This window comes from Sorex fumeus, unplaced genomic scaffold, assembly GCF_029834395.1.
Source record: "Sorex fumeus unplaced genomic scaffold, SorFum_2.1 ptg000043l, whole genome shotgun sequence".
In the NCBI taxonomy this organism is placed as follows: Eukaryota; Metazoa; Chordata; class Mammalia; order Eulipotyphla; family Soricidae; genus Sorex; species Sorex fumeus.
In genome coordinates this window covers 36,422,842-36,450,305 of record NW_026606100.1, presented here as the reverse complement: position 1 = coordinate 36,450,305, position 27,464 = coordinate 36,422,842, and the positions used below count along the sequence as shown (strand labels likewise).

The window sequence follows — 27,464 nt, the reverse complement described above, 5'->3', positions numbered from 1 at the left end:
TTTTTGATGGGATTGAATGTTTTCTTTTTGTGGAATTCAACCAGTAATTTGTATATCCTTGACATTAACCCCTTATCGGATGTGTATTTGGCGAATATCCTTTCCCATTCTGTAGACTGTCTTTGTATTTTAGTCACTGTTTTTTTGAGGTTCAGAAGCTTCTTAGTTTAAGATAGTACCATTTGTCTATCTCTGTTTTCACTTGCTTGGCCAGTGGTGTGACATCTTTGAAGACACCATTAGCTTCTATGTCATGGAGGGTTTTGCCAACTTTTTCCTCAATGTACCTTATGGATTCTGGTCTGATTTTGAGGTCTTTCATCCATTTTGATCTTACTTTTTTACATGGTGTTAGGCAGAGATCTGAGCCCATTTTTTTTTGCTTGTAACCGTCCAGTTTTGCAAGCACAATTTGTTAAAGAGGCTTTCCTTGCTCCACTTCACTTTTCTTGCCCCCTTATCAAAGATTAGATGCTTGTATGCTTGGGGGGAGATGTCAGTATATTCAACCCTGTTCCATTGGTCTACAGCTCTGCCTTTGTTCTAGTACCATGCTGTTTTAATTATTACTGCCTTGTAGTAGAGTTTGAAGTTAGGGAGGTTGATTCCTCCCATTTTCTTTTTCCCAAGAATTGCTTTAGCTATTCGTGGGGGTTTATTGTTCCATATAAATATCAGGAGTGTTTGCTCCACTTCTTCGAAGAATGTCATGGGTATCCTAATAGGGATTGCAATGAATTTATACAGTACTTTGGGAAGTATTGCCACTTTGACAATGTTAATTCTTCTGATCCATGAACAGGGGATATTTTTTCCATTTCCTCGTATCATCTTTTATTTCCTGAAGTAGCTTTTTTTAGTTTTCTTTGTACAGGTCCTTTACTTCCTTAGTTAAGCTGATTCCTAGGTACTTGATTTTCTGGGGCACAATTGTAAATGGGATTGTTTTCTTTATGTCACTTCCTTCCCTTTCACTATTTGCATTTAGGAAAGCCATGGACTTTTGGGTATTGATTTTATAGCCTGCAACTTTACTATACAAGCCTATTGTTTCTAGAAGTTTTTAGGTAGAGGTTTTAGGATTCTCTAAGTATTGTATCATATCATCTGCGAATAGTGAGAGCTTGATTTCTTCCTTCCCTACCTGGATGCCCCTAGTATCTTTTTCTTGCCTAATCGCTATTGCAAGTACTTCCAGTACTATATTGAACAGCAGTGGAGAGAGTGGACATCCTTGTCTCGTCCCTGATCTTAGAGGGAAGACTCTCAGTTTTTTGCCATTGAGGACGATGCTTGCTGTAGGCTTGTGGCAGATGGCTTTAACTATATTGAGGAAAGTCCCCTCTATCCCGATTTTGGCTAGGGTTTTCATCATAAATGGGTGCTGTATCTTGTCAAATGTTTTCTCTGCATCTATTGATATGATCATATGATTTTTATTTATTCTTTTGTTGATAAAATCACTAAACATTTTGAATTTGAAGGCAGAAAGGATAAAATTACACTTACTAAGTTAACAATAATTCATTATGTATTTACTGTGGTTCAGCCACTGTACCAATTGTAACCTGGTTGTTAAAAGTAGAAATTAAGTAATCAGAATACGGTGTTCACAGTATCATATTACTGTGTATATACAAAATTGTGTGCTTCTGGTTTAGCTGAAAATGGATATGTCATGATATTATATTAAAAAAATTCAGAAAGAAGATGAATCTGTGATATAATGTCTAGTTGTGAATAAAAGTAAATAAAAGCACAAGTATAATTTAGCTTGTGAAAGACATAGGGTCATGAACAGTTTATTTGGGGAGAAAGTTGGACCACAGCTAGCTGGGCTCAGAACTTACCCCTGATTTGGTGCTCAGAGATCACTTCTGTGGTGCTAAGGGCTCCATGTGGGGTACATGGAATCAGAGCAGGGTTTACTGAATGCCAGGTAATAATCTGAACTTCTGGAGTACTCCTCTGGCCCTGCAAAATCTTCATTTCTATATTTTTTAAAGTCTGCTTGTGGAGTTACAAAGTTGTTTATATGATAAAAGAATGACTAAACAGAAAGTGTCTAAGTCTATCTATTTGTTTTGAATGGATCCCAGTCAAAATTTGAGTGAGAAGCTACAGAGGTTTATTCACTATGGACAAGACCTCCTATAAGACCCATGGCAGATGTTTTTTGACATCTTCCCCCCATGTCCAAAGTGTCACATTCCCAAATACATATCGTCAAATAAGAACTGAATAGAAAAGGAATGTTTCTCATCTACATGTTCAATAAGACTGAAGAAAAGCCAAGGAATTCAGGAGCTTTATAAATAAAATATTTAGCATCTCTGTGTTTCAAATCATTTGTGTTATTAGAGCTGTCCATCCACCCTCTGATCCAGCACTCCCTGAATTGTAACTTTCCAATACAGATCCCAAGGATATTTTAAGCAAATGATAAATAAAACTCAGTTGGATTCGGGGGCATCATAGAAGGCCACTGTTTTTATTTTGACAAAGTCATCTGCCAGAAGCAGCAGTGGGTGAGAGCAGAGCAGAGTCTGGTTAATAGGGAAATAGAAAAATAAATAGGTGGAGGAAGTGCCTTGCCTGAGATAATAGATGTTCTGTAAAATCATACCCTTTGCCTATCATCATGGAAATTACCTTCGGCAATAGTGTACAAAGGTTGTTATAGATTATTGTTAATTGCAGTTGGAGACACAAAGCAGTGTGATCATTTGATGACATTTTTGTTAGTGGGAAAACAACAGCTTTAATATGTGCCAGTAAAGAGAAAACCACCTGGAGATATTCTTGTGAATTTCCAAGTCATCTGACAGCTCTTGCTTAATACATACAATAGATTTTAATGAAGCTGCTTGAGTTTGTACTTAGAGGATTACCTGACGGCTGTGTGTCAGCCTTCCAATTAAGAAATACTGTCTGCTTGCAGCAGGAGACAAAGAAATACATAGCTTAGTCAGAATTTATGGTTGGCGGTGGCCTCGCTGAAACATAGGTTACCAGGCAGTTAGTCTCCAGTTCTGCGTGTTCTCTCTGTCGTCTGGTGCGAGCTGACAGCTGAGTTTCCCCGTCACTCCTCCACTTCCCTTTTCTCCTTGTTGAGAAGGAGAGGTTTATAAAGAACAGCAAGGAGCCTTAAATCCATCCTGGATAATATCATCACGGTTCAGGCTGAAAGTGTCAGAAATGCACTCCTCAGGTGCTCTTGGCTGTGACAGGACGCCACTTCTGAGGATGACACTAACTATTCCAAGGTTTGAATATGATTGCCGCCAAGTGCTTGAGAAAGTTCCATGCCAGCCATGCGCTCCACTCTTTCCTGACATAGCTCTCTGTTTCCTGCCACTCTCTTCTTTTCCTGGAACTGTGTCCTCGGCTGGTAATCTTGATACCCCTGGGCTGCAGCAAGTTTTCTTCATACGCATTAAGTACATCCTTCATGTGTCTCCCGTCTAAACTCAGTAAGCTCCAATTAATCCATGGAAGGGGGAGAGAAGTTAGTGATAGTCTGAAGACCACATGTCTGGAGACATTAAGGGTGAACTTTGACTAAGTGAAGAGAGACCTGCAGAGAGTGGGGAATAAGCTAGTTTATCTCACATTCCTAGAGGCATCACAGAAGTGAATCAAAACCCAGTTGCCAGGCAGCTCCTCCATCTCATTCCCAAGGTGGATTGTTCACACTTCTCTGCCTGAGATTAACAAGCCTGAGGAGAGACTGTGAAGTACCCAAAGCTGTGGATTTTTACATAGGTATCACGTATTCTTGTGTCATTAGACTAACGATGGAGTAGAGCAACTTTGCTGCTCAGACTGTTCAGAGCATCATTCTAGCTCTAACCTGACTGCTCAGAAAACACTTTCCATTCATGCACTTGTTTTTCACAAATTGATAGAACATCAATATCTGCTGGGCTCCTGTAGGATGACATGGTTTATTGTGATGTGATCAAGGGGTTTATGCCAGAAGAGACAAGGCAATGGATCCATCTTCTTTCTCTTCCTATTTCTCCTACAAAGGAGCTTGATTAGTTTTGCTAAAATAGTTTCCCTAAATGGAGAGTCCTAAAGAATTGTCAAGATTAGAGAGGTAGTGGGTAATAATTTGGATCAAGGAAGTAACCATGCTGGTTGGTAAGGAACCATCTAGAAGAGAAGAAAAAGAACACCTATCTTTCCAGTCATCTCCTTTCAGCCTGTATAATCCATTTTATGTTTTTAGTGAAAACAATTCCATGACATTGCTCTAGGGTGAATTAATGAATGTGATAGACTCAAGGGCCCAGCTTGGCCAAGCAGTCTTTGTCAATCCTTGTTTCTTTATTTTTGTACATTTTCGCTTGTTTTCAAGGTCTATGCATTCGTGAATTTAACTTTCTATCACTTTCTTTCCCCCAACAATTCCTTGCTACAGATTATGCTACTGACTGACCCAGAGATTGAGAGCAGTTTGCTAATCAGCTCAGATGAAGGGGCGACCTATCAGAAATACCGACTCAACTTCTACATTCAGAGCTTGCTTTTTCACCCAAAGCAAGAGGACTGGATTCTGGCATACAGCCAAGACCAAAAGGTGGGTATGATTTTCTTATTTGAGACAGTGTCGCATGGCTCTCTGGGGAAAGGAACACTAGTTAATCATGTCACAATGATCATTTTATTCTCTGCAGTGACCCAAGCTCAGTGCCAGTGAGGTGAGGGTACGTGCCAGAAAGGAGTATCTCTACTGGCTGGAGAAGTTGAAACATATAAAACAACATGTACAGGGAAAAGTAGGCACAAAGGAAGATATTATGGAGGAACAATGTCTTCATCGAGATGTTATAGGCCTTAGGAAACGCTGACAGCAGGGAATTTTAGACAGTCCTTTTTCTATGTAGAATTTTTTTTTCTGGTTAAAGGCTGCATGGTTTGTCTAATACTCTTTAAAAGGAAAAGAGGTTCTGAAAAGGCTAACTGGTAAATAATGACTTGCAAAAACAGTGAGGGAAATGGCCAAAGGAGTAATAATGAATAAAGTATATAGCTAAAATGAGGTACTTAGGTAACCTCTGAACTTTTCTCTTGGTGTAAAGATTAAAAGGGAAATTCACTTCTTAGGAAGAATTACATGAAGTTATGTTGTTATGGGAATATGAGTATATACTTATATGTAAATTTACTTTTCTGTGCATCTTATAGATATCTTACTGTATATTTTATCACATACTCTATACAATTATGGTATTCAATTTTTAAACTCTTCTTTTTTAGGAACTTAGATAATCAATTAGAATATCAATAAAGCTGATAGCAACCATTAACACTAAATGTAAATTAAAAGAAAATATACCCAAGGAGAAATGTGGGGAAAGTCTCTAAAAGCCAAAAGGAAACTAGGAAAAATATTGAAATGCTTTGTTAAAGTGAATTTATGGAAATGCATAATTCAGAAGTTCTGATAAATTCTGATAATTCTGATATATTTAAAGATAGGCTGGGCTTATGTGAGGGTGGTAGATATTCTAGGACTTTATCAGTCTGGTTCTGTGTAACTACATGCAGTTCGTCTTGTATGAAGAAAACATTTTAAGTCACTTTCTAAGGTCTTCACTGATAGTAGCTTTTTGTAGGAAACAAATTAAAATCCCTAAGATGGGAGTTTTATTCATGTTGCCCTTACTGACAAAGAAAACTCACATTAAATCTAAAAATAGAGAAGATTTACAATTAGTATTTTTTTCCTCTTCATCAGCCTGGCTACCCTTTCAGCAGAATGTACAATTTCATTCCTGGAGTCCAGCCACAGTGCATCTGGTCCAGGATGGTGCAGTTAGCAGTGGAGAGAATGGAGCGGCCAGGACACAGAGTTTTACTCATTTAATCTGCTGGTTATTGTATTTAGTTTTGACAGTTGGCTAACTTCCCCTCTCATGCCACAGGCACATCAAGGGCCAGATTTACCTGACTGAATGAAAACGAGGCATCTCTAGGAAAAAATGTTCAAAATGCAGCCCTTCATGTCCTAGCACATCTCCCATGAGCACTGCAGCTAAGCCAATGACCTTGGATGAGTTAGCACATCTGGGTGGTGATCCCACCTCAGACTGCTTATGGGGGCAGTACTTAAGGCTGACTTTCTATTGCATTAAAATATGCTCTGTGGCTAATTATAATTGTAAATTTACTCTCAGTGAAATTTGGGGGAAAACATTACATTCTGCATGCTTTATGTACTCTTTGCATGTTCCATAGTTGAAATAGAAGACTACGGGAAGAGGTTTTAACCCATTTAAGGAGAAGAGGAAAATGCATGTGAGTTTGCCAAAATAAGAGGGCCTTGAAAGGCATGCCATGATTTATACACAGCAGATACTCAGATTATGTGAACTTTGCAGCACAAGCTTGGAAGATGGGGGGTTCTGAAATCATTTCATCTGAACTATTAAGAAATTGCTATATCTTTGTCACTTGGGGGCACATTTTATGTATCACTAAGGTTGTGCTTTGAGCCTAGGACTTAGGGAGCACTCCTGGTGATACAATCTGGTGGCTTGATCCTGGCGCCTAGAGATGCCAGACATGATTCTATCTCCGCATGGAAATCTTGGGGACTACCAGGGCCATCTGTGTGGTTCCAGGGGTTAGGACATTTAGGACTAAGAGTCATACTTAGGGCTTTAAGCATGCACATGCGCTTTGACTCATGAATATCTTCTTAAACCAGGAGGGAACATTTTATCCAATAGAAGTGTCATACATTTAGAAACAACCAATCTCTAATTTCTAGAGTTAATTCCTCAGGATGAAGCTGAAATTTGGTATGACTAATTTTATTTTATGTACTTTTGGAAATTAATCTTGATTTTTATTTTAGGCTTTTTTTCTGTTTTAACTATTGGATTCAGACAAATAAGTCCGTTTCTAATTAGGAAACCTTGAAAAGTTTGGCCTATGAAATAGTGTGTTTGAAGGGGCAGATGAGCAAGTTTACTCTGATCAAAAAAGCTGAATCATAGTATTATAAAGTCAAAATCCTGAAGAATAGCAGTCAGGATGCTACAACAATAGTCCTGGTTACACTAAAAAGAAAAAAAATTGTCTTTTGTGACTAAGGAACAGTTAAATTTGGTGATTAATTTTAGTTAATCACCAAATTTAACTCCAGTTAATCATCAAAGTGAAATTTGGTGATTAACTGGAGATGACCTGCCGAACAGCCCTCAGTTACTTAATCTCTGTTTCTTCTAGAAATAATGAAGGGGGAGAAGCCCTGGGACATGTGAGAATGGAGAGATAGCACACTTAGTCTGCTCTAGGGGTTGGGTCAAAGGACTGGGCATTCCATGCTTCACAAAGACAGGAATGGTACATGAGCTGAACTGGGGGCAGGCTACAGCTCTCAGGTGAGTCATTGGATGTTGCTGTTGGCTTGAAGTCATGGATAAGGAGCAAGTCTGTGGCCACTCAAATGGAAATAATAGCTGGTAAGCGCTTCCAACTCATGGAGCTCTTAGCACTGATGAGATGCAGCAGTGAATCCCCCAGGAGGGCCCCGTGCTGGTGTTGGTGGGTGAATGACTATATTTGTCCAGGAAGAGCAGACAATTTATATTTTTATATAAGTATTGTTCATCAGTTTTTTTGGTGACAGCTATGACTGCTGTTGTTGCTGCTGCTGCTGTTGTAGGATTTCCAGGGAAGATCTTTGCCTTAGTATCAAGCATACTCTTTGGGATGCTCATTTGCTCAAACGTCTGGTGAGCAGAATCCTCAGGCAGAATATGCTGCCTCTTACAAAGTGGCTTGTTCAAGAGGCAGCACTCAGTACTCTCCCACACACCAAGTCCTTCTCTTTCCTTGTCTGCTGTACTTTCACTTTTCAGGCTTATGTGTCAGACTTTCTGTTGAATGCATAGCATCTTCCTTCATTTTTCGCATTTCCCTGAGATGGCTTTTTCTCTCCTTCAGTGAATGAGGTCCTTAGGGCCCTTAGTCTACATCGCTGACTTGTTGGACAGAGTCCTTCTGGGCTGCAGCGTTTTGCTCTGACTGCATTTTATCTGAAGTAAAAGTCTGAACCCACTGTAGTAGTGTTTTGGTGTGAACATTTAGGGTATTACAAAGGTTTTGTTAAGCAGATTGTCCTTTTGATAAGCAGATAATTTTACTGACCATCATCCATTCTGTAAAAAAACATATTTTAATTTTTTAAAGCTTTTAACCAGGAAGAAATGTGTATGATTAAATGCCCTCAGAATCTGAAAAACAGGATGTTTTGATGTCTTAGATATTAGAGGGAGAATTATATGTTTGATGTTCAATATGGAGGTATTTGCCAGGAAGTTAAAAACATCCTTGAATTGGCAAGAGAGATCATTCAACAGGCTGAGTGCAGCCTGGATTCAATTCCTAACACCTCATGGCCCGCAGAGTATCTTCAGAAGCAATCCCCACACTCTAATTCAAGGAAGTCCTTAAGCAGCCACCAAGCTGTGGCTCCAAAATAAAGGAAACAGACGAGAAAGCTTTCTTGAGTGGACCTTCCGGACTCCAGATGACTCTGGAATTACCTATCCCCTTTTGAAGTACTGAAAGTCTGGTTATAACTGTAGAATGGAATTTCCTTTTTGGGGGGGTGGAGGTTGGTCCACACCAAGTGATGCTCAGGGTTTTCTTCTGGCTCAGAGCTCAAAGATCACTGCTGGTGGTCTCGGGAAACTCTATGGGGTTCCACGGATGGCACCTGGGTCTCCTACATAAAAATGAAATGCCTTACCCCCTGCAATATAACTCCGGCTTGTGAAATTTCTGATCAAAATAAAAATAAGTGTTTCAGATATTATGAAAAATTCATGGCAGATGGGCAAAGGGATTGCAGTGACAAAAAGTCACAGTGAGCTTGCACAGAACAGAGCTAATGAATTAACCAAGGGCACTAGGAAGAATGCCATGACTTTGCTGTACGAACACCGACATCCTGCTCTTGCTGCTTTCCTTTCTGTTTCTGTAATGAAGCCATAGACCCAGCTACCATCCCGCTTATTCTTTTGTTCCTTACCACTCAAAACCTGAGCAGGTAGGAGGCTGGAGATAGTATTCCTCACTTCATTGAGAGTTTCTCCCACTTCTTTGCCTCGATACAAGAAACCACCCAAGAAAGACTTAGCAGCAGGCTGAAGTCTGCCAGATTCCATCTTTATTTTAATTTGGCAATAAACTAGTGTACAAACTGTGCTATAAAACATTGCCTCCAACAGCATCTCTCAGTCTGTCTTAAACACCTCACTAAACATGATGTGTTGGGAAACATTTGAAAGGGGAAAAAACAAAACGCAGATGTTTCTGAAAGGAAAAAAAAAACAGGAGAAAAGTATGCGAACATGCATGTACCTAGACTTTGCCAACCCTCCTGAGGCTCTGGGCGCTGGGCCTCTGGCTGGGACTGGCTCTGGAGGAGTGTTTGTGAAAGGGAAAGTCTAGCGTGTTGCCAAACTCAAACAAACGCTTGTGCAGCTCAATCTCCAGAACAGCTCAGGAGCTGTTACTTATTTTGGTTCTTGGTCCTGACTGACTTGACTCCTTCCTCAGGCAACTCTGCAGAAGGTTCTGCTGTCCTTCCCTTAGGGAACAGATGCCGTTTTGTTGTTGTTGTTGGGTTTTTTTGTTTTATTTTGTTTTGTTTTGTTTCTTTCTTTTCTTTTCTCCACTCTGGACAGTGTGCTGTTTCTCTCCACTCTCTGGACAGTCAAGTTCATTTATACTTTTTTTTATTGGGGATGGAGGATGCTGAAATAGTCCAGTGATGCTCTCTGCTCCTTCTAGCAGTTTTCAGACAACCATGTGGTTCTGGGGACTGAACCGTGTCTGGCCACATGTAAGGCAAATTCTTTAACCCCTCTATTCTCCAGCCCCAAGTCCCTAGCTTCTTAAACTGTGTGTCATAACCCCATGGAGAATCAAGTAACAGAATGTGAAGATAACAAAACATCTTAATAATTTGGATTTTAATGTTTTATTAAAAGTAAATGATGTATACATTTATTCTATATGCCTATAAACTATAGTCAGAGTTGCATAAAAATTTCTTGGGTGAAAAGATATTGCAAATAGATAAAGGTTAAACAATCAACGTCGATTCCCAACCTTATTCGTCCTTCCACCCCATTTTTAATTAAAGAAATTACTCAGAATTCCCCAGGAATCAACCTTCTTTAAACAAAAAGAAACTGTGCCTCACATTGTTCTCCAGAATATTACCAGTGCTCGAGTCATTCGAGTGCCACCCACACCATCCCAATTGGGAACAGTATCTGCCACTTTGAGAAATATTGATGTAGATGAACACAAGTTTCTATGTGGACTCACAAGAAATCTAATTGAGCACATTTGTTGGATCAGAGCTATGGGAAACTAGAGAACAGTTTCCAGGAATCCCCACCCTGGAATTGTGAGGAACTCCTGGCATTGCTTGGAGCTTACTCCTGGCTCCAGACAATTCTTAGGATTTACTCTATGTTCAGGGATCACTTCTGGAAGTGCTCGAAGGACTATATGTGGTCCTAGAAAATCAAATCAAAGATGGTTTCGTGCAGTGCGTGCACCTTATGCCCTGTATTATCCCTCCAACCCCAGTTTCCAATTTGAATAAGGAGATGGTGGATGGAGGGTGTCAGCAAACTCCAGCTTGATGTTTTTACCCTAGAGATAGTGAAGTTCAGTGTCATGGTTCATTCAGATTTTTTTCCAGGGAAGTAATTATGCTTTGCTTGAAATGTATAATTTTGAGTTTACAAGCAACTCCAAATTTCAAAATAGAAAACTGCATAACTGCAAAAAGAAAATTACAGTGAAACTTCATCTGCTACCTTGAATTCGTTCCCAAGTGCCATTTTTTTCTTTTCCCTTTTCTTCCCCCCCCACCTTTTTTTTGAGTTTTTTCTCTTGTTCATGGATCTTCCTGGGAATTTTATTTCAGTGGATAGTAAATTATTATATGATATTAAAGCGTTGTGTCCCTGATCAGTCTGTGTAAGGGAGCAGATGGTCTTTGGGACAGTCAGGTACTCTGCCACTTGTAGAGAGACAGTTCTTCAGCGTGCAAGTATTATATTGTCCTCACTTTCCCTGAATTCTTGGAGTCAGTTTTCCAGGACTACCAAAGAGAGAACTTCAGGATTCCTGATCTATATTCTCTAGACAATCATAACTTATGACAGATATTGAAGAATCATAGTACTTGCAGTTGCTCTCACCTTCAGTAGTCAATGCTTATATAAGACACAAAACAAAAACCAAAATATTATTATAATAGAGGGGAAAGCAGGTTTTCATAGGGCAGTTTTTAAATTTTCATAAGTCATTGGAATCTTTTATAAGAAACGGAGGAATCTGTTTTCTAAATGTGTGGTGAATTTCAACTGAAATCATGAACATTGGCAGAAAAGGACAGTTTTGGGCCAAGGATGTGATTCATCCATAGAGCACTTAATCTGCATGTGTAGGCTCTGGGTTCAATTTCTGGCACCACATGTGTACATAAACACAGACAAACACACAATTAAATTTAAAAAGGAAAGTTACTATTTTCTGTATTGTTTCCTTTGGATTTCTATTTCTTTGACAGCTTGATTGCATATAATAAAAACTTAGTAACTTGCATAATAAGAAAGAAAGCACTATTTTAGACCAGAGAGACATTAGAGGAGTTAAGCACTTCACTTGCATGCAGCCTACTCTAGTGTGAATCCTTGGACAACATATAGTCCCTGGGCATGGTTAAGGGTAGCTCTTGAGCACAGAGGTAGGAATAGTTCCTGAGCACCTATGGGTGCATCTTTGACCCCCACTATACTAACACTGCACGCCTATACTAATTTTAATTATGTTCTCTCTTTCTCTCTTTCTCTTGCATGCTTCCTCTTCAGCTTTTCCCCTCCCCCTTCTCCTTTTGTCTCTTCTCTCCCAATTAGCCATTTTATTTAGACATCTTTATATTAACTTAAAAGTCAGTCTAATTTACTTCTTTGTAATCTTTGCTCACTTGACTTGACCAGGTTCTAACAAGGGAATGTTGTTTATTATCACTGCTTTGAATGCTGACCTTCCCCCCTTGGACTATGACAGTAGAATTGAGGATACTAAGGCAGGGAAAAGGTTGGTGGAGGGAAGAAAGACATTACTAGAAGTGGCACGAGCCAGAGTGGCATGGAGCAGTGGGGGATGATCTCTGGCACATTGTTGGTGGTGGAGTTATAATAGTTATGTACAAGAGAGTAAATGTTAACACAGTTAGAACCACACTTTCTTAATAATTAATGTATGATTTAAAGGGACATAAGACATAGTTAAGTCATTTATGTTATGTTTTCTCCATCCATTCTGGGTTGATCTCCAAAAATCCCCTTCAGTGCCCCCTGAACACTGCAAGATGTGCCTGACCCATTTCCTTATGCTGGTTTTTTAGCCCTTCTCTGCAAATCAGACTGGACTTCTCATTCACTCTGTCCTTGATAATGACATTTTCTTGACCAAATTCGTATAATCATTCTCCTTCCCAGCCCAAGTTATACAATATAGCTGATGATTCTTCATTGGCTTTCAAGCTGTCTTTGACAAGTATACTTGCCAAGTGCTAAAAATACAATAAAATCACTTGATGAAAATTAAATAAATAAAAAAGCTGGAATTCCTGGAATAATAAGATAAAGGAAATAGATGGTGGCAGAACATTTTAAAAATCAAGGGTGACTGGCTTGCTGATCTGATGGATGATGGCACAAGCTGTTTAGAAGCATCAATATTCTTCTATGCAAGGGCTGAAGAGATAGTACAGTGGGGAGGCATTTACCTTGCACATGGCTGACCCAGACTCGATTCCTGGTGTCCCATATGGCCCCCCAAGCATTGAGAAGAATAATTCCTGAGTGCAGATTCAGAAATAACCCCTTAACATCACTGGGTGTGACTCCAAATCAAATAAAAAAAATAGACTCTACTATGCCAGCTTTTGGGATATGGCCAGTGGGGCTAGGATATCATTTGACTTTTACTTTGTCCAGATGAATGTGAAAATAATGGTAACAAGGCCTGAGTCACAGATATGTTTGAGGATGCTGAGAGAATGTAGGTATATTTAATAAATAGCCAGCACATAGCAAGCATATAAGACACTTATACTAGCTAGTGTCTTATGCTAGCAAGTGTCTTAGAGACCTGAGAGAGAAACAGTTTGATATGGTAGAAGCATGCGTTATTTAGTAGTCCACATGGTACTTGCCTGATACTTGAGTTATAAGCACTCTAGTCATTGTTGAATCTCTTCTTGGCCAATCACTGAAAGGCATCTTTGGAACTAACATGAATGGAGCAAGAAAAGACCAATGCAAAGTACTCTGAAAATATGGGGTATAATAACAGTTGACCATTAAATTCTAAAATATTAATCTTTACACTGTCTCTACTGCTTTTGAATAGATGCTTTTGAAGCATGTCAAATGTCAAAAGGGCAATATTGAAATGAAGGAAAAAAATATCCCCTTGAAATTCACCTCTCCTGAGGATATTCAAATGATTTCTGTACAAGCACCAACACTTAGAAAACTGATAACTACCTAGTGCAATAACATTTCCCAAAGGCACTGCATTAAGGAAAAAGACACTCTGTTATGTATAAGAAATATGTTGATCATTATATACCATGGTTGATTTGGCAAGATTTCCATGTGCTTGAAATTTCCCAATGTCAGAGCTGATTCCTAATCTCATGAATATGTAAATAGTTTAAGTATCCAAGTACAAAACTGACAATTAGAGTGGAAACCAGGGAGTTTGCTAAATGTCAACCCCAATGCTTGTTTATAAAACAAATTCTGAAGCTCAAATGCCATCATATGCAAACAAGAAAGGCCTGGATTCACCTCAGATACCTTGTTTAATCAGGTTGTATCATCAGTTTTCAGTTTCTACATGAAACAGTCTGATTTACCTGTTTCTAATTGTTTGAATGAAATAACTGCAAGAATGTGGAATATGGGCAATTTTAAATAAATATGTTTGGATCAGAAAGATTGTACAGCAGGTAAGGCTGTTGTCTTGCACACGTTTGACCGGGGTTAGATGCCAGCATCCCATATGGTCCCCTGAGCACTGCCAGGAGCGATACTTTGAGTGGAGATATCTGAACATAGTTGAGTGTATCTGTCCCCCTAACCCCCAAAATCACCTAAATAAATAAGTGATAAAAAATAAATAAAATAAATAAATAAGTGATAGATTTTGGGAGGTCTAACAAGAATAATTTAATGAATATTAAAGCTTTGAGATAGAGTTCTATTCTTCTTGTGCAGTAATGCAACACTTTTGGTGGGCTCTGTGCTATCCCAGTTACCTGAATGCATACATATATCTTCATCATCTTGCACTAGCATGTGCAAGTCTGAAGGACATTTTCCCTCATAAGAAAGTATGGATCCTGATCTCAAATAGCTGAAAGGAGTCAACAATTCAGATACCATTGTTCTAAGGGTTGACCTTAGGAATCTAAAAATAAAGATTTTATTGTATTATTTCTTGTCAAACATGGCTGTGATCAAGGGTGATGCTACAGGTGGGAGTAGTCTGAGGAGGAGGAAGTCAGCCTTATGTTAAAAGAAACATTCTGTGAATTTATAACTGCGATTTTTATACTTTAAGAAAATGTTAAAACATTGTCTTTTCCAAACTGTATCTTCGGTATATTGTATAACTGAATACATGTATATATATATATATATAACCAAATATATATATAACCGAATATATATGTATATATATATATATATATATATATAGTACAATGGTAGGGCTGACTTTCCTACCAATTTTCTTGGCCCGCTCGAGCAATTCAATGAACAACGGGAGGACAGTGGAGATATATATATATATATATATATATACATATATATGGATATATATGTGTGTGTATACTGTGTAACAGTATATTGCAAGTAAAAACTATAGCAGTGTAGCACTGTAGCACTGTCCTCCCATTGTTCATCCATTTGCTCAAGCGGGCACCAGTAACATCTCCATTGTGAGGCTTGTTGTTACTGTTTTTGGCATATTGAATAAGTCACGGGGAGCTTGACAGGCTCTGCCGTGCAGGTGGGATACTCTAGGTAGCTTACTGGGCTCTCCAAGAGGCACGGATAGTAAGAATTATATGTTGCATATTTTGGTGTTACAAAAATTCCAATGTCTAAGCCAGGATCTAATAACTGGAAAGTGATAGGCCAAATCAATACCCTCAGAAAATTGCCAGTTTCCTTTATCAAGCCACATTCTTCGTATAGAAGATTGAATATATATCTCCAGGATTCTCTTTTTTTTCCTCTTTCTATGCACCCCCATTCCCCTCTCGTGCCCTTTCTATTGATTTGCATAACTCCGATTGTTGCCTGTATGCTCTAGCTATAGGCATGGTGAGAAAATATTCCAGAAAAAAAAAATACTTGCAATCCAATGCCAAACAGCCTCAGCTGTTCCAGGAAAGGCCAGGCTAAGCAATACTCAATCTCGGAGGCGGGGGACTTGGAAGCATGATCTCAGACACTTCTTTGCTTCCTGAAAGTCTGGAATAAAAATGCAGTTCCATCTGCTGTTGCTGCCATACCTCCCTCCCTCAGGGTGTGTGAGCAGCTAAGGCTAAAGCAGCAGGCATGGAGGAGAGAGAGAGACAGAGAGAGAGAGAGAGAGAGAGAGAGAGAGAGAGAGAGAGAGAGAGGTATCAAACACTCTATAGCAAGCGTCCTGCTAGGCTTTTCACTTTGGTGACTCAACTTTGTTCTTATATCAAGCCTTGGGTGTAACTTTATGGTTATTTAGCATTTAGAGAAACTGAGGCTTCATGGGACTGAAAGAATTCCACTGTTGCTTATAAAATGATTGGAAGAGCTAAGGGTCTAACCTGACTTTGATTTGCTTGGCCCTCAGGCCTCCTTGCATCAAAGCTTCCGGCGCCAGAGCCATAGTATTCTGAGTAAGGATATTGCCTCGAATACAGCCAATCTGTGTTGGATCCCCAGTACCACCCATCTGGCAGGAGTGATACCTGAGCTCGCAACTAGAAATAAACCCTGAGCACCACCTCCAAAATTATTTTTCTCTAAAAAGTCATTGTGACCTTTTCTCTAATTTTCAGTTTGTTTTCAATTTTCACTTAAATATCTCCTCCCTGCCCAGCCTACCATACAGCCCTTCTTTCTAATGGACACCCGATACTGCAGTAATCATTTCAAGAGATGAATTTCATACCAAAGGGGTGGGGGGTATTATCAAGTATGATTCTGTGGTTATTTTGGATTAGTCTCTTTGTACATTAGTGTGTTGATATTAAGGGTCTTGTGAAAGAGATTCTTACTTGAGCTCCTAATTGTTTATCTTGTATTTATTTCTCTGTGTGTTTTCTATCACCTTCAAGGCCAATCATCTCTTCTAAGTTGTCTGTTTATTTCCAGACCTGGCTTCAAGGAAATGTCTGCAATTCAAACTAGCCCATTGTCACCTCCTGACCCTTTCTGTCCAGCGACCCCAGATTCCTATGTCTCATCTTCCAAACCTGCCTGTCTCAGAGAACCAAACCCAACTACAGGGCATGTGACAGACTCCACTGACAGTTAGGGAATGGCCAGTGACAGATTTGATCAATTCAGCCTGAAGAGAGATTGATGGAGCCAGGGATGTGTCAGCATCCAGCTCACTCTTCATCAGCAAAGCCTGAACAGTCAGACTTGGTACTGTTGCCTTTTGACCTTGCAGGCATTAACATCCAGGTTGCATTAGATCTTTGCAACTTTTATTAGGGCTGCTTCTCTCCTTCCCTTGCCCAGGCCTGTTAGAGTCTCTGCTTCCATTTTACTGTTCTTTATGCATCCCAGTCAGGACAAATCTGACTCAGTTGAGGGAAAACAAGAACGGTGACACCACCACCCCCATACACACACATCCTGAATGTTCCTGCTCTGTTTATTTATTTAAGATTTTCCCTTTCCCCTTTCTCCACATCTTCATCTGGAGAGTTTCAGTTTTATCTTCTCACCATAAAAGTTGTTTGTTTGTTTGTTTGCTTTTTCGGTCACCCGCAGTGATGCTCAGGGATTACTCCGGGCTCATGCACTGAGGAATTACTCCTGGCGGTGCTTGGGGGACTATATGGGATAGTGGGAATCAAACCTTGGTCAGCCGCATGCAAGGCAAACTCCCTACCCACTGTACTAGCTCTACATCCCCAACGCCATAGAAGTTTTGCAAATTCTTCACTCCTCCAAATGCATCTATAACACTCTGAACCAAATTGTAGTTTGAGGGACCAGAGAGAGTATAGTCAGCAGGTCCAATCCCTGGCGTCTTATATGGCCCCCCACACCCCACCAGGAGTGTTTTCTGAGTTCAAACTCCGGGATTACCTCAGCACCTGGTGTAGTCCCCAAAGAAAAACACAGGCATGCAGAAGTTGTGCTTGCGTTTCCTTCCCTCCCGCCCTCTTTTGTTGTACTTGTGCTTTTGCTTTTATCGTTGCTATTGTGGGCTGGAGTGATAGCCCAGCAGATAGGGCATTCACCTTGCATGCGGCCGACCCGGGTTTGATTCCTCTGCCCCTCTCAAAGAGCCTGGCAAGCTGCCGAGAGTATCCCACCTGCAAGGCAGAGCCTGGCAAACTCCTTGTGGCATATTCAATATGCCAAAAACACTAACAACAAGTCTCATAATGGAGACATTGCTGGTGCCCGCTCAAGCAAATCAGTGAACAACGGGAGGACAGTACTGTAGTACTACAGTTGTTGTTGTGGTTGCAGCACATACACACTTGGTGTTTGTGTCATATGGGAGCTACACAGTTAGATATCAGAATGTCATGTGCATAATTGCAGACTTGTTCTAGGGGTCACAGTGACAGTGCTGGGACTGATCTCAACTTGGGGTGATCCCAGGGATAGAACTCAAAACCATATATAGGCAGGATAGTTGCTTTAGCACTCACCTGCATCCCTATACCCGGAACCAAATCTCATGTGTGAATATATACTGTCAGTGATGGAGTCTGCTAGTCTAGCTTTTTCTTTGAGGAAACTGCATCTGTTGGAGGAGAGGAGGCTTGTGAATCATCATCATATTTCTTTCAATATTTACCCCTGTAACAGACAGCCAAGGAAATGATTTTTCAGCATTTAGTGAAGTATTGTTTTAGGTACCACATTTGGGGATGTCTTTCCACCCTTGACTAAGTTTTGACCCCTCCAGTATTGTAGAAGCAGAATATAAGAGTTTCCTTCTGAAGATTATGGAGTTCTCTAGTCAAATTCTCTTTCTTCCTTTTGAGGCTAGTAGAGGAAAGAGTTTGATATTTGCAATGCTTTGGGCCTGACATTAGGAATTTATTTGAAGTCCTCAAGGTACCATCTCTTTCTTGCTAAAAAGAGTGCAGTAACAGTAGCAAGAACTTGAGAATCATGAGGTAGATGAGAGCTTTGTACCAAGACTTTCCCCAGGGCAGTATTAGGATGAGGCAAATAAAATAGAACTGGCAGTGTTTTCTATCAGCCTTTCCAAGATGTGCAATTTGCAGGAGTCCTGCCTCTAAAATGTTAAGGACAGAGAGGAGTGAGCAGGAACCCTGGAAAAGAACCTGGAACTAGAAGTGTGCCACCATCAAAGGGATCTGCCTGCTCAGAGGAGACCCAGGAAGCCCCCTCCTGACCAGAAATATGACTATGAATTTCCTTGCGGTCCACAGTATCACCTCATCAACCAGACTTAAAACATGTTATCACTCTTCCTTTGTATGACATCGTGTCCTTGCAGATATCTTCAGTCCCAAACAAAATTGATAATGTTTACCTAACATTCTGAAAAGCACAGCAATCTTGTTCTGGTTTAGGATGTAAGAAGTCTTGACAGCGAACATTGATGATTACAAACTTTATGACACACTGGTCTCAAATTCCCTTTCCAGGAGAGATGTTGCCTTTCTGTCCCATCAACCAAACAGAGAATGGTAAAAATATGGAAAATGAAAGATGCAAACAACTGTTGTCACACACCACTTCCTTCCTTCCTGTCTGAATCTACTTGTCAGCAGTTCTGTACAAATTCAGTAAATCTTGCTCTTTCCCCCTGAACCTTTGTGTTCGTCAATGGTATCTTTAGTATCCTTGGTCCACATTCCCATCACTCAACCTGCATTTCTACAGAGTTCCTGAGAATGGCACCAGAGATGACTGAACTGTTAATTAGCAGCTCATACAACTATCCCAAGCAATGACATCCTTTGCAATTACTGTTTTTATCTACACTTTTCTTATAGCAGAGGCAGATGGCAAGAAATCAAGTCAATGTAAGGAGATATCTTTCAGAACACTAGAAGAGGGACATGTCAGGAAATAAAAGGCATGGGCAGTTTCAGGTTTAGAGAGTAACTAAGTAAATGGTTTAACCTGGAGAGTGCTAATAGATCTTGAGAGAGTTGAGCACTGGGATGGTGCTTATTCATTTATATTTAACAAGGCAGAGAATTAGTCTCAGATATTTCAGAATGATTTTATGCAGGAAGCGTTCTCTGCCTTGCATTCTTAGTCAACCTGAATCCTCCCCAACCAAGATCACTTTCTACTTCTTCAACTTTCCCCCAATAGTTTGTACCAGTGTTAATAAAATAAAACAAAACAAAACAAAACAAAATTCCTTCCAAAAATAGAATGCTCTCTAATGTAAACACACACACACACACACACACACACACACACACACACACACCCTGGTATTGCAGGAGGAAGCTTCTGCTGCGTTCTCTGATGTGACAGATCGTAATGATAGTTCTCAGTTCTGAGTTCTGACAGTCAAAAGAAACCTTGGAGCTGGAGGCAGATGTGGAGGGATATAAATCTTATTTAGGTGCTGCCAATGCTATGAATTTTATTAAAGGACATTGACTCATTTTGCACAAAAAGCCTTCCGCTGACTGAGAGTCACTGGGCAAAAGGCTTTGATACCTTTCTGTTCTTTATGGAAGAGAATTGCTGTCAGACCCTGTAGGTTTAATACATTAACTTGAATGGCTATAAAATGTTGTTTTCTCCTCTTCTTAGTACAATGTCAGGCCAGGAAATTAATTTCTTAGGGAGAAATCATTTCAAGTAGTAAGTAGGGTATGCTGGTCCTGGAGGTCTTCGGCTGCCGTAGCCCTGGTCAGGGCGGGGAGGAAAGCTCAACCCGCTCCCCTCCAAGGGACTCTGGGAAGGAACACCCAGGCGCGGGGGCAGAGACTTCTAGCGACATCTTATTGTCTCATTCCTACTTTGGACAAACTTGCAGGCTATCGAATGTAGCCTGCCCACAGGGCAGAGTCTGGCAAACTCCCCGTGGCCTACCAAATATGCCAAATACCAGTAACAATGATGGGTCTCATTCTCCTAAAGAGCCTTGAATATAATCTCAGGGCTAGGATGAAAGAGACGTTACTGGGGCCTGCTCGAGGCAATCGACGATTAACAGGATGATGAAATGAAATGAAATGAAAAAGTAGGGTATGCAGAACTCCTTTGTCTAGAGTTAAATTTGCAAAATCCTACTTGCACATCCTTGGAAGTTTTAAAGATTTTTAGATTGCCCATTTTTAGACTTCATTTTTTAAAAATGTAGTATGACCTCTAGCTGTGCAGTTATGGAAGCAAAATATATTCCTCTCATAAATGATCTGTCCTTTCATTGAAAAACCTAATTATTTTCAGCCAAAGACATAGAATAGTGTTTAGGTGCTCGCCTTGCATGCAACTGACCCTAGTTTGATTCCCAGCACCAAAGATGCAAAGAGCACACCCTGTACACTACTGAGTATGGCTCCCAAATACAAAAACAGATTATTTTCTTAGGTATATTCATCTCTAGGGGGGATTTACATAGTGCACAAGTTTGTACTTTTCCCTCTTGACATTCTCTATGGTGGGGGTGAGGGGGAGGCAGAGGCAGAGAGAGGGAGAGAGAAAGAAAGAGAGAGAAGGAGAGAGAAAAGAGAGAGAGGAGGGAGGGGGAGGGAGGGAAAGAGAATTCTTGACTACTAAGAGCTTTTTGATCTTATCAAAGAACCACAGAATAGTCTTGGCTATTTTAGTGTGATTTTAGATTGAAAGAAAATTCTATCTTGCAATTGTAGAAGGCTCTCTTGAAAAACTAAGAAGGTTCATGGAAAAATGTGACCTATAGTTTGAAACCATCAATTGTTGCACTGCAGTTCTCTAGAAATAAGGTGACTGGGAATTTTAGTGTGTAGAAGAGAGTTCATAGAGAAGGTGACCATGATCTGGGCCTGAAACAAGTATTAAAGTGGGCATGTCCTGAAACTGCCTCTCCCAGAGTGCGTGACATCAGTGAGAAGGCCTGGCAGGGAATGTGTGCCCAAGCAGGAAGGCTAAGATGGGCCGGCAAATTCACCCAGCCTGAAGAGTGCCTTTCAAAAGAGGAAACTGAAAAGGAAGTCACTGAGCTGAATGAGACACACATGATTTATTGGATCATTGGTAATATCCACTGCCTGAGGGGCCTCTAGATTCTCAAAAATAACAAGGAAGCCCCTTGAAGAGAATAGGAACAAATATTCAGGGATATATCTGACTGGCCCACAGGTGCTAAATCTAAGCCTAGAGGAATCCATTAAAAAGGCATAAAAGGAACAGAACTCCAGGTGCTAGCACCCACAAATCCTCTGAGAAATGAATTCTGCATGGGATCAAAGATGTCAATTCCTTGTAGCCCTCAGAGCAAATATATGGTTTTCAATATTTGTGTGAATCCAGCCATCACACAGAGGATTATTATCTTAAAGTGCCCCAGTTCTGTTTCATTTGCATAAATCTTTGTATATAAATATAGGTATTAACATATATTTATATATAGACATAAGCACACACAATGGTGTGAATTCAGTTCTCGTTAAGCTCATGGAAAGAAGTGGATTTCTGCATTTAACAAAAAAGAACAAGGGGGGAGAGAGAGAGAAGCAGACCCTCTCAGAATGGGCACTCGGTGCTGTTTTACAAGTGTGTGTATATTAGTGTGCAAGTGTTTAAGGCACACTGGGGAACAAGCAAGAAGGCACGTGTACTGGATGCTTGGGTACCAAATTTAGAGGCAGGGTATTGGACTATCGTCTGTTTTCTCTGTGACACTTTACAATGAACCATGCATGCATTGTATCCAAGAAACCTTTCTCCCCCAGTCACAATGGAGCAGAGAAAAATAATAATACTTGAAAGAAGAAGTCACAGATTCCCCTTGGCTATATGCCCAAATTCTCAGACATTGAGTAGCCAGAGCCAACTAAGCTGCTTTCTTTAGTAGATAGTTCAGCTCTGTTTGGCTTCAGAGTATGTTTTACTCCACTGGATCCAAGGTCATCAGAATCTCTTCCAAGGCTCAGTAAGTAATCACTTGAGCTGACGTGTTCCTTGGACATGCCTATGCATCTGCAGTCTTGGTGAATCACTTGGTGAGTCATTTGACCCTTCACTGTGGGCTGAGAAAGCACCAAGAAGATGAGTCTGGGCAGTCACGGTTCTTAGTACAGCACGACTCACTGTGCAGAATTGTGAATTTAGACAGATGCTCTGGTGGAAGATTGGTGTGTGAGTGGGTTTAGAGATCACAAATAAAGGATATGTCCCCAGTGATATTTTTCAAATTTGTTAATCAAGTTCCCATGGGAACCAGAATTCTAGAGAAACAGCAATTTCTGTGCTGCTGCAGTAGGACATTTCTAGAGGCATAGAGGTTCCATGGTGGTGAAAAAGTCATTGAAGAGGGCTTGACACTTGGACTATGAAGCAAACAAAGGAATATAAGACATAAGTGGAAAATGAAATTTTGGGGGATATGGGGAAGTGAAACATTAGAATCTGCTACTGTGTGTTTGCCTTGGGCAGATATTGAAGCAGAGTAACTAATGAACTTGTAATCTTACTATGTGCCCCTCAGTGGAAGGGTCAGATTAACTTTATATATTAAAAGAATTGTGTACGCATTCAACAAATGATGCATTAAATACAATTGGATCACAATAAGAGCCTAGTTCATGATCATAATAAGAGCTTAGTTTGTATTATTATTATAGCCTAATTTTTTTCGGGTTGTTATAAAGACCAGCAGTGGCTTCTCATGTATGCAAGATCAATAGTAATCTCCTGAGCTTGCTTTCAAAACCTTTTTCATTTCCCTCAACATTTCCATCTAGACTTACTTAGGTAAGCCAAACCATCCTTTACTGTCCTGGCATACCTCACCCTTTGACTCCTGTTGTTCCCTCTGTGAGTAATGCCTGCCCCATTTTTTGTCATTTGGAATGCTGTCATTTATTTGTATCCCAATTTAATCTCTCTGATATCTGTGAGGCAATTCTGACTGACTCTTGAATCTCTTTCCCCTGCTTTTGTGTGTCACTTGTTGCCTTGTTCATTTTTCATTACTTTAGTCCAGTTCATAGTATACTGTCCATTCTTTGAGAGTGAGGTCTGGATTTTGCACTTCTTTATAAATCACACTGTGATCTGCGTATTTGAGGTCAAGTGCTACAGCTGATTTTGTGCCCAGGAAGAAGAGAGTGTGAATCTCAGTTCATCTTAATATTTAATAGGCATTTGAGTTCTGTCAACGTTCATAATATCCCTGAACCTTAGTTTGCTAATGGCAATATGCAAATATTAAAATCTGCTGTAAAGAATGTTTATGAGATATATAAATATTATGTGTGATGACATTTACCTGAGATATGGCAGGTATTCAAAATTGTACGTTTTATTATCACTGATCTTCTGAATTGATGTTTTGTGCATGGATTTGAGTACCACAGAGCAATGGTTTTGAGTAATTTCTCTTCTCTACAGTTGTACAGCTCTGCTGAATTTGGGAGAAGGTGGCAGCTGATCCAGGAAGGGGTTGTTCCAAACAGGTTCTACTGGTAAGTCTATATATTATAGCATACAAAAATGTCACTGACTCTCTGAGAGTTGATATTCAAAAGAGATAAAGAACTCATTCACATTAGTAACACAAAGCATGCCACTCAATCAAAATATGAGCAGGAGACCTGAAGAGACACTTCTTTAAAGCAGACACTTCTCTAAAGAAAACCAATGAGTCATGCCCATAGACTCATGGGGAAACTTGCCCAACATAACTTTATTATTAGATAATGCAAATAAAAAAACATGATGATATTGCCTCAGAACAGTAAGAGTGACCTATAGCTACAGGATTGGAAGCAAAAAAAATTGGCAAGGATGTGGAGATAAAGAAACTCTGGCTCACTGTTAATGGTAATATAAAGCGAAATAGCCAGCATGGAAAATTGTCTGGAGATTTTTTATTTTTTTAAGTAAAAACCCCATAAGACCTAAAGACTACAACTCTTGGGCACTTATCCAATGAATATAAAACACTAATTTGAAATGGTATTTGTTTCCCTGTGCTTATAGCACTATAAATTACAATAGCCAAAATATGGAATCAACCCAAATGGCCTCAATAGATAACTAGCTAAAGAGGCTGTGATATATACACATCACAAAGACTATTTAGATATTAAAATAGATGAAAATGTACCTTTGGGATGAAATTGAGAGACTTTCTTTGAGGTGATTATCCTAAGTGAAATAAAATTGAATGACAATTACCAGATAGTTTCACTCATATATAAAGTATGAGTAAAAAAATAAGCTGACAGAAAATTTAAATCAATGAAATTAGCTCCTGACAGTGAAACATAAGCTGGTGATCAGAGTAATCAAGAGTTGCATGGGGTCAGAGTATGGTATTGGGAGAAATCTAAGAAGAGATCATTTGGGATGGCCTTTTAGAACTTCACAGGTGGTTATGATAGTCTTGTGCACATTTAAAGTTATAAAGCAGTAACTGTGAAATTTTATACATTTGGTAACCAAAGATAAATTAACTTTGAAAAAAGGAGAAGTCAAATGATAGTTTTCAAGTAACCTAAAATCTAGTCAGGGAAGCCCAGTTACTTCATTCTTCCTTCTTTTTATCTTTATGTTTCTTTATATAATTTGATGTCCTTTATCTATTTATATATCTTATTGTTACTGAGGAAACATGGTTATAATAATGTTCACGTTTATGCATTTGATAGTGCATTCTACAACCACCAAAGCACCAAAGACTTTTTTGTTCTTTTGAAAATTGTATTTATTTATTAATTAATTTTTTTTTTTTGGTCCTTCTAAATGGTCTTCAGGAGTCCTGAAAATCCATTCCTGAAAATCCTCAGCCAATTATGCCAAATAATAAAATGCAAGGACTGGAAGATGCTGCAGTTTTGCTCAGGTCCAGCGGTGCCGTGAACCATCCAGGCTACACTGGAAGTGCTCTGGGCCATGAGGGGCTTCCAAGTCCACACCTAACCATGATCTGGGGCCTCCAGAGTCACATCTGATTATCATTGAGGAACCATGTGGTGCTGGGGATTGAACCTGAGTAGAATGAAATAAGGCATATGCTTTACACCTATGCTCTCATTTTGGTTTCCATAAATTCTTATGGTTCCAGAAATAATCCTATTTGCTTTACTGCTCCACCTTCTGAATCTGCAGGGACAGTTGTGCTGCTTTTGTAGCTTTACCATATTCCAGTCATCCTTACCCTCAGGGTTCTTACTGTGTCTCCAGGGCATATGGGAACCAAGCATAAGTGCATTTCCTGTCACCTCTCCACGTCTACCTTCATTCAAGAGGCATCCCTTATGATACCTCAACTTTCTGGGTCATTTTTCCTTTATCTTCAAGAACAGAGCAGATTTGTAGCTAAAAAGCTCTATAGAATAGTCTAATTGAATCTAACAAATCTGACTTTCTCCCTTCATTCTGTCCTGTGTCTATTCTTTCAATTTGAACTGGCAGTGTTGCTGCTGTGATGGCTGATTATGTCCATGGTTTCACAGCTATAATGATATCCTCAATTTTTTTCTTCTCAGACACACCCTTAGAGTTCTTTCCAGAATAAGCCTTCTTACATTTTGGACCACAGATAGTCTGAAGATTTTCCAAATCTTTAAGTTCTGACTCCAGTTTACTTAACAGTTCCTCAATGTATTTCTCTCTTCTCAATTTGTACCATAAAAAGATAGGAGGAACAAGGCTCTTCCGTGAACATCTTGCTTACAGATCTCCTTGATTATTATATCCAATTTCATCTCTCCTAAATTCTCTCTTCCACAGAATGTTAGAATGCAGATTAACCAATCTTTCTTACTTTGGCAAAGGGACAGCATTGTCTCCACTGACCAAAGACCTGCCCCTTATATGTCTATGTTTCTACCAGCGTACTTGTTCATGATCACTTGTTCATGATCACCATTCTAAATGGGTATTGATGATTATTTAATATTCTTAGATATTTAAATATTTAATTTAATATTAACTATATCTTTATATAATTTATATAAATTTATGTAAACACATAAATAAGTTAGATATTTAAATATTGTTAGAGGCTGATTTCTCTCAGGTTTCTGTCATGAGTTCCATTCCAACAGAATCGGCCTAAACATCTTTATTATAAACATAGACCACAAAACCCTCTAACAACTACCCTTCCCAAGTTCCAAAGATTTTTCCTTATTTGTGGTAATTTGGTGCAGTGATATTCTACTTCTAAAGTAGCACAAGTTATTCTATTAGGCTTGGATTTCAATAACAAGCTGCTCCAGCCTTGGTGACTTATAAAGGAGATATTTATTTCCCACAGATCTGTTGACTTGACCAAACATTCAAGAACAGGGTGACAATAGAACCAGTCCCTAGTAAGTGCTTATATCCCATGTTGTAGAACACTACTTCCTAATAGTGTCTTCCCAGGGAGAAGAGACCCAACTCTGATCTGGGCCTCTTCTCAAGGAAAACAAATCCTATTCCCAGGCAACTACTCTTACAGTTTCATTCCAACCTTATTGTCTCACAAAGATCCAAGTCCCAGTACTATCACTCTTGAGGTTAGGACTTCCACATACGAATATGAGGAGACACATAGTGGAACATATGAATAGTGGGACATTCAGTCCATAGACTTGAGTTTACATAATTGTTAGCTTATACATGCTATTTTATTTATTTATTCATTTATTAGGGTGAGGATGCAGTTAATAAGACATGCCATTATTTGGGGGTGGGGGCAGGGAAAGTATAATTTTTGTTTGCTTTGTCTTAGTTTTTTTGGGGGGGACTGCTTCTGGAAGTCATGCACATCACTGAGGCAGTGACCTATTAGTAACCTGTGGACTTCCTTTAGCAAAGATAGTGAAAGGCATCTTACCTTCTCTCCTAGTAAAATCACTCTTCTTCTATTAGCCATTAGACGTAATATGCAGAAATTCTTCTCTAAAGTGCTTAAAACTCCCTAGCCCTAACCCAGGTTTTTGATTTCTAAGAGAAATGTAG

General features: G+C 39.5%; 1 protein-coding gene across 5 annotated transcripts in view; it reads left to right on the top strand.

Annotated features, from left to right (window-relative positions):
• Positions 1-27,464, top strand: part of SORCS1 (sortilin related VPS10 domain containing receptor 1) — a 606,810-nt gene that overhangs the window by 382,405 nt on the left and 196,941 nt on the right. For all 5 annotated transcript variants that reach the window (XM_056120469.1, XM_056120468.1, XM_056120465.1 and 2 more), the window contains exons 4-5: positions 4,427-4,585; positions 23,901-23,974. In XM_056120469.1, the coding sequence (XP_055976444.1) occupies positions 4,427-4,585; positions 23,901-23,974 (233 nt within the window). The remainder of the gene's footprint in view (positions 1-4,426; positions 4,586-23,900; positions 23,975-27,464) is intronic.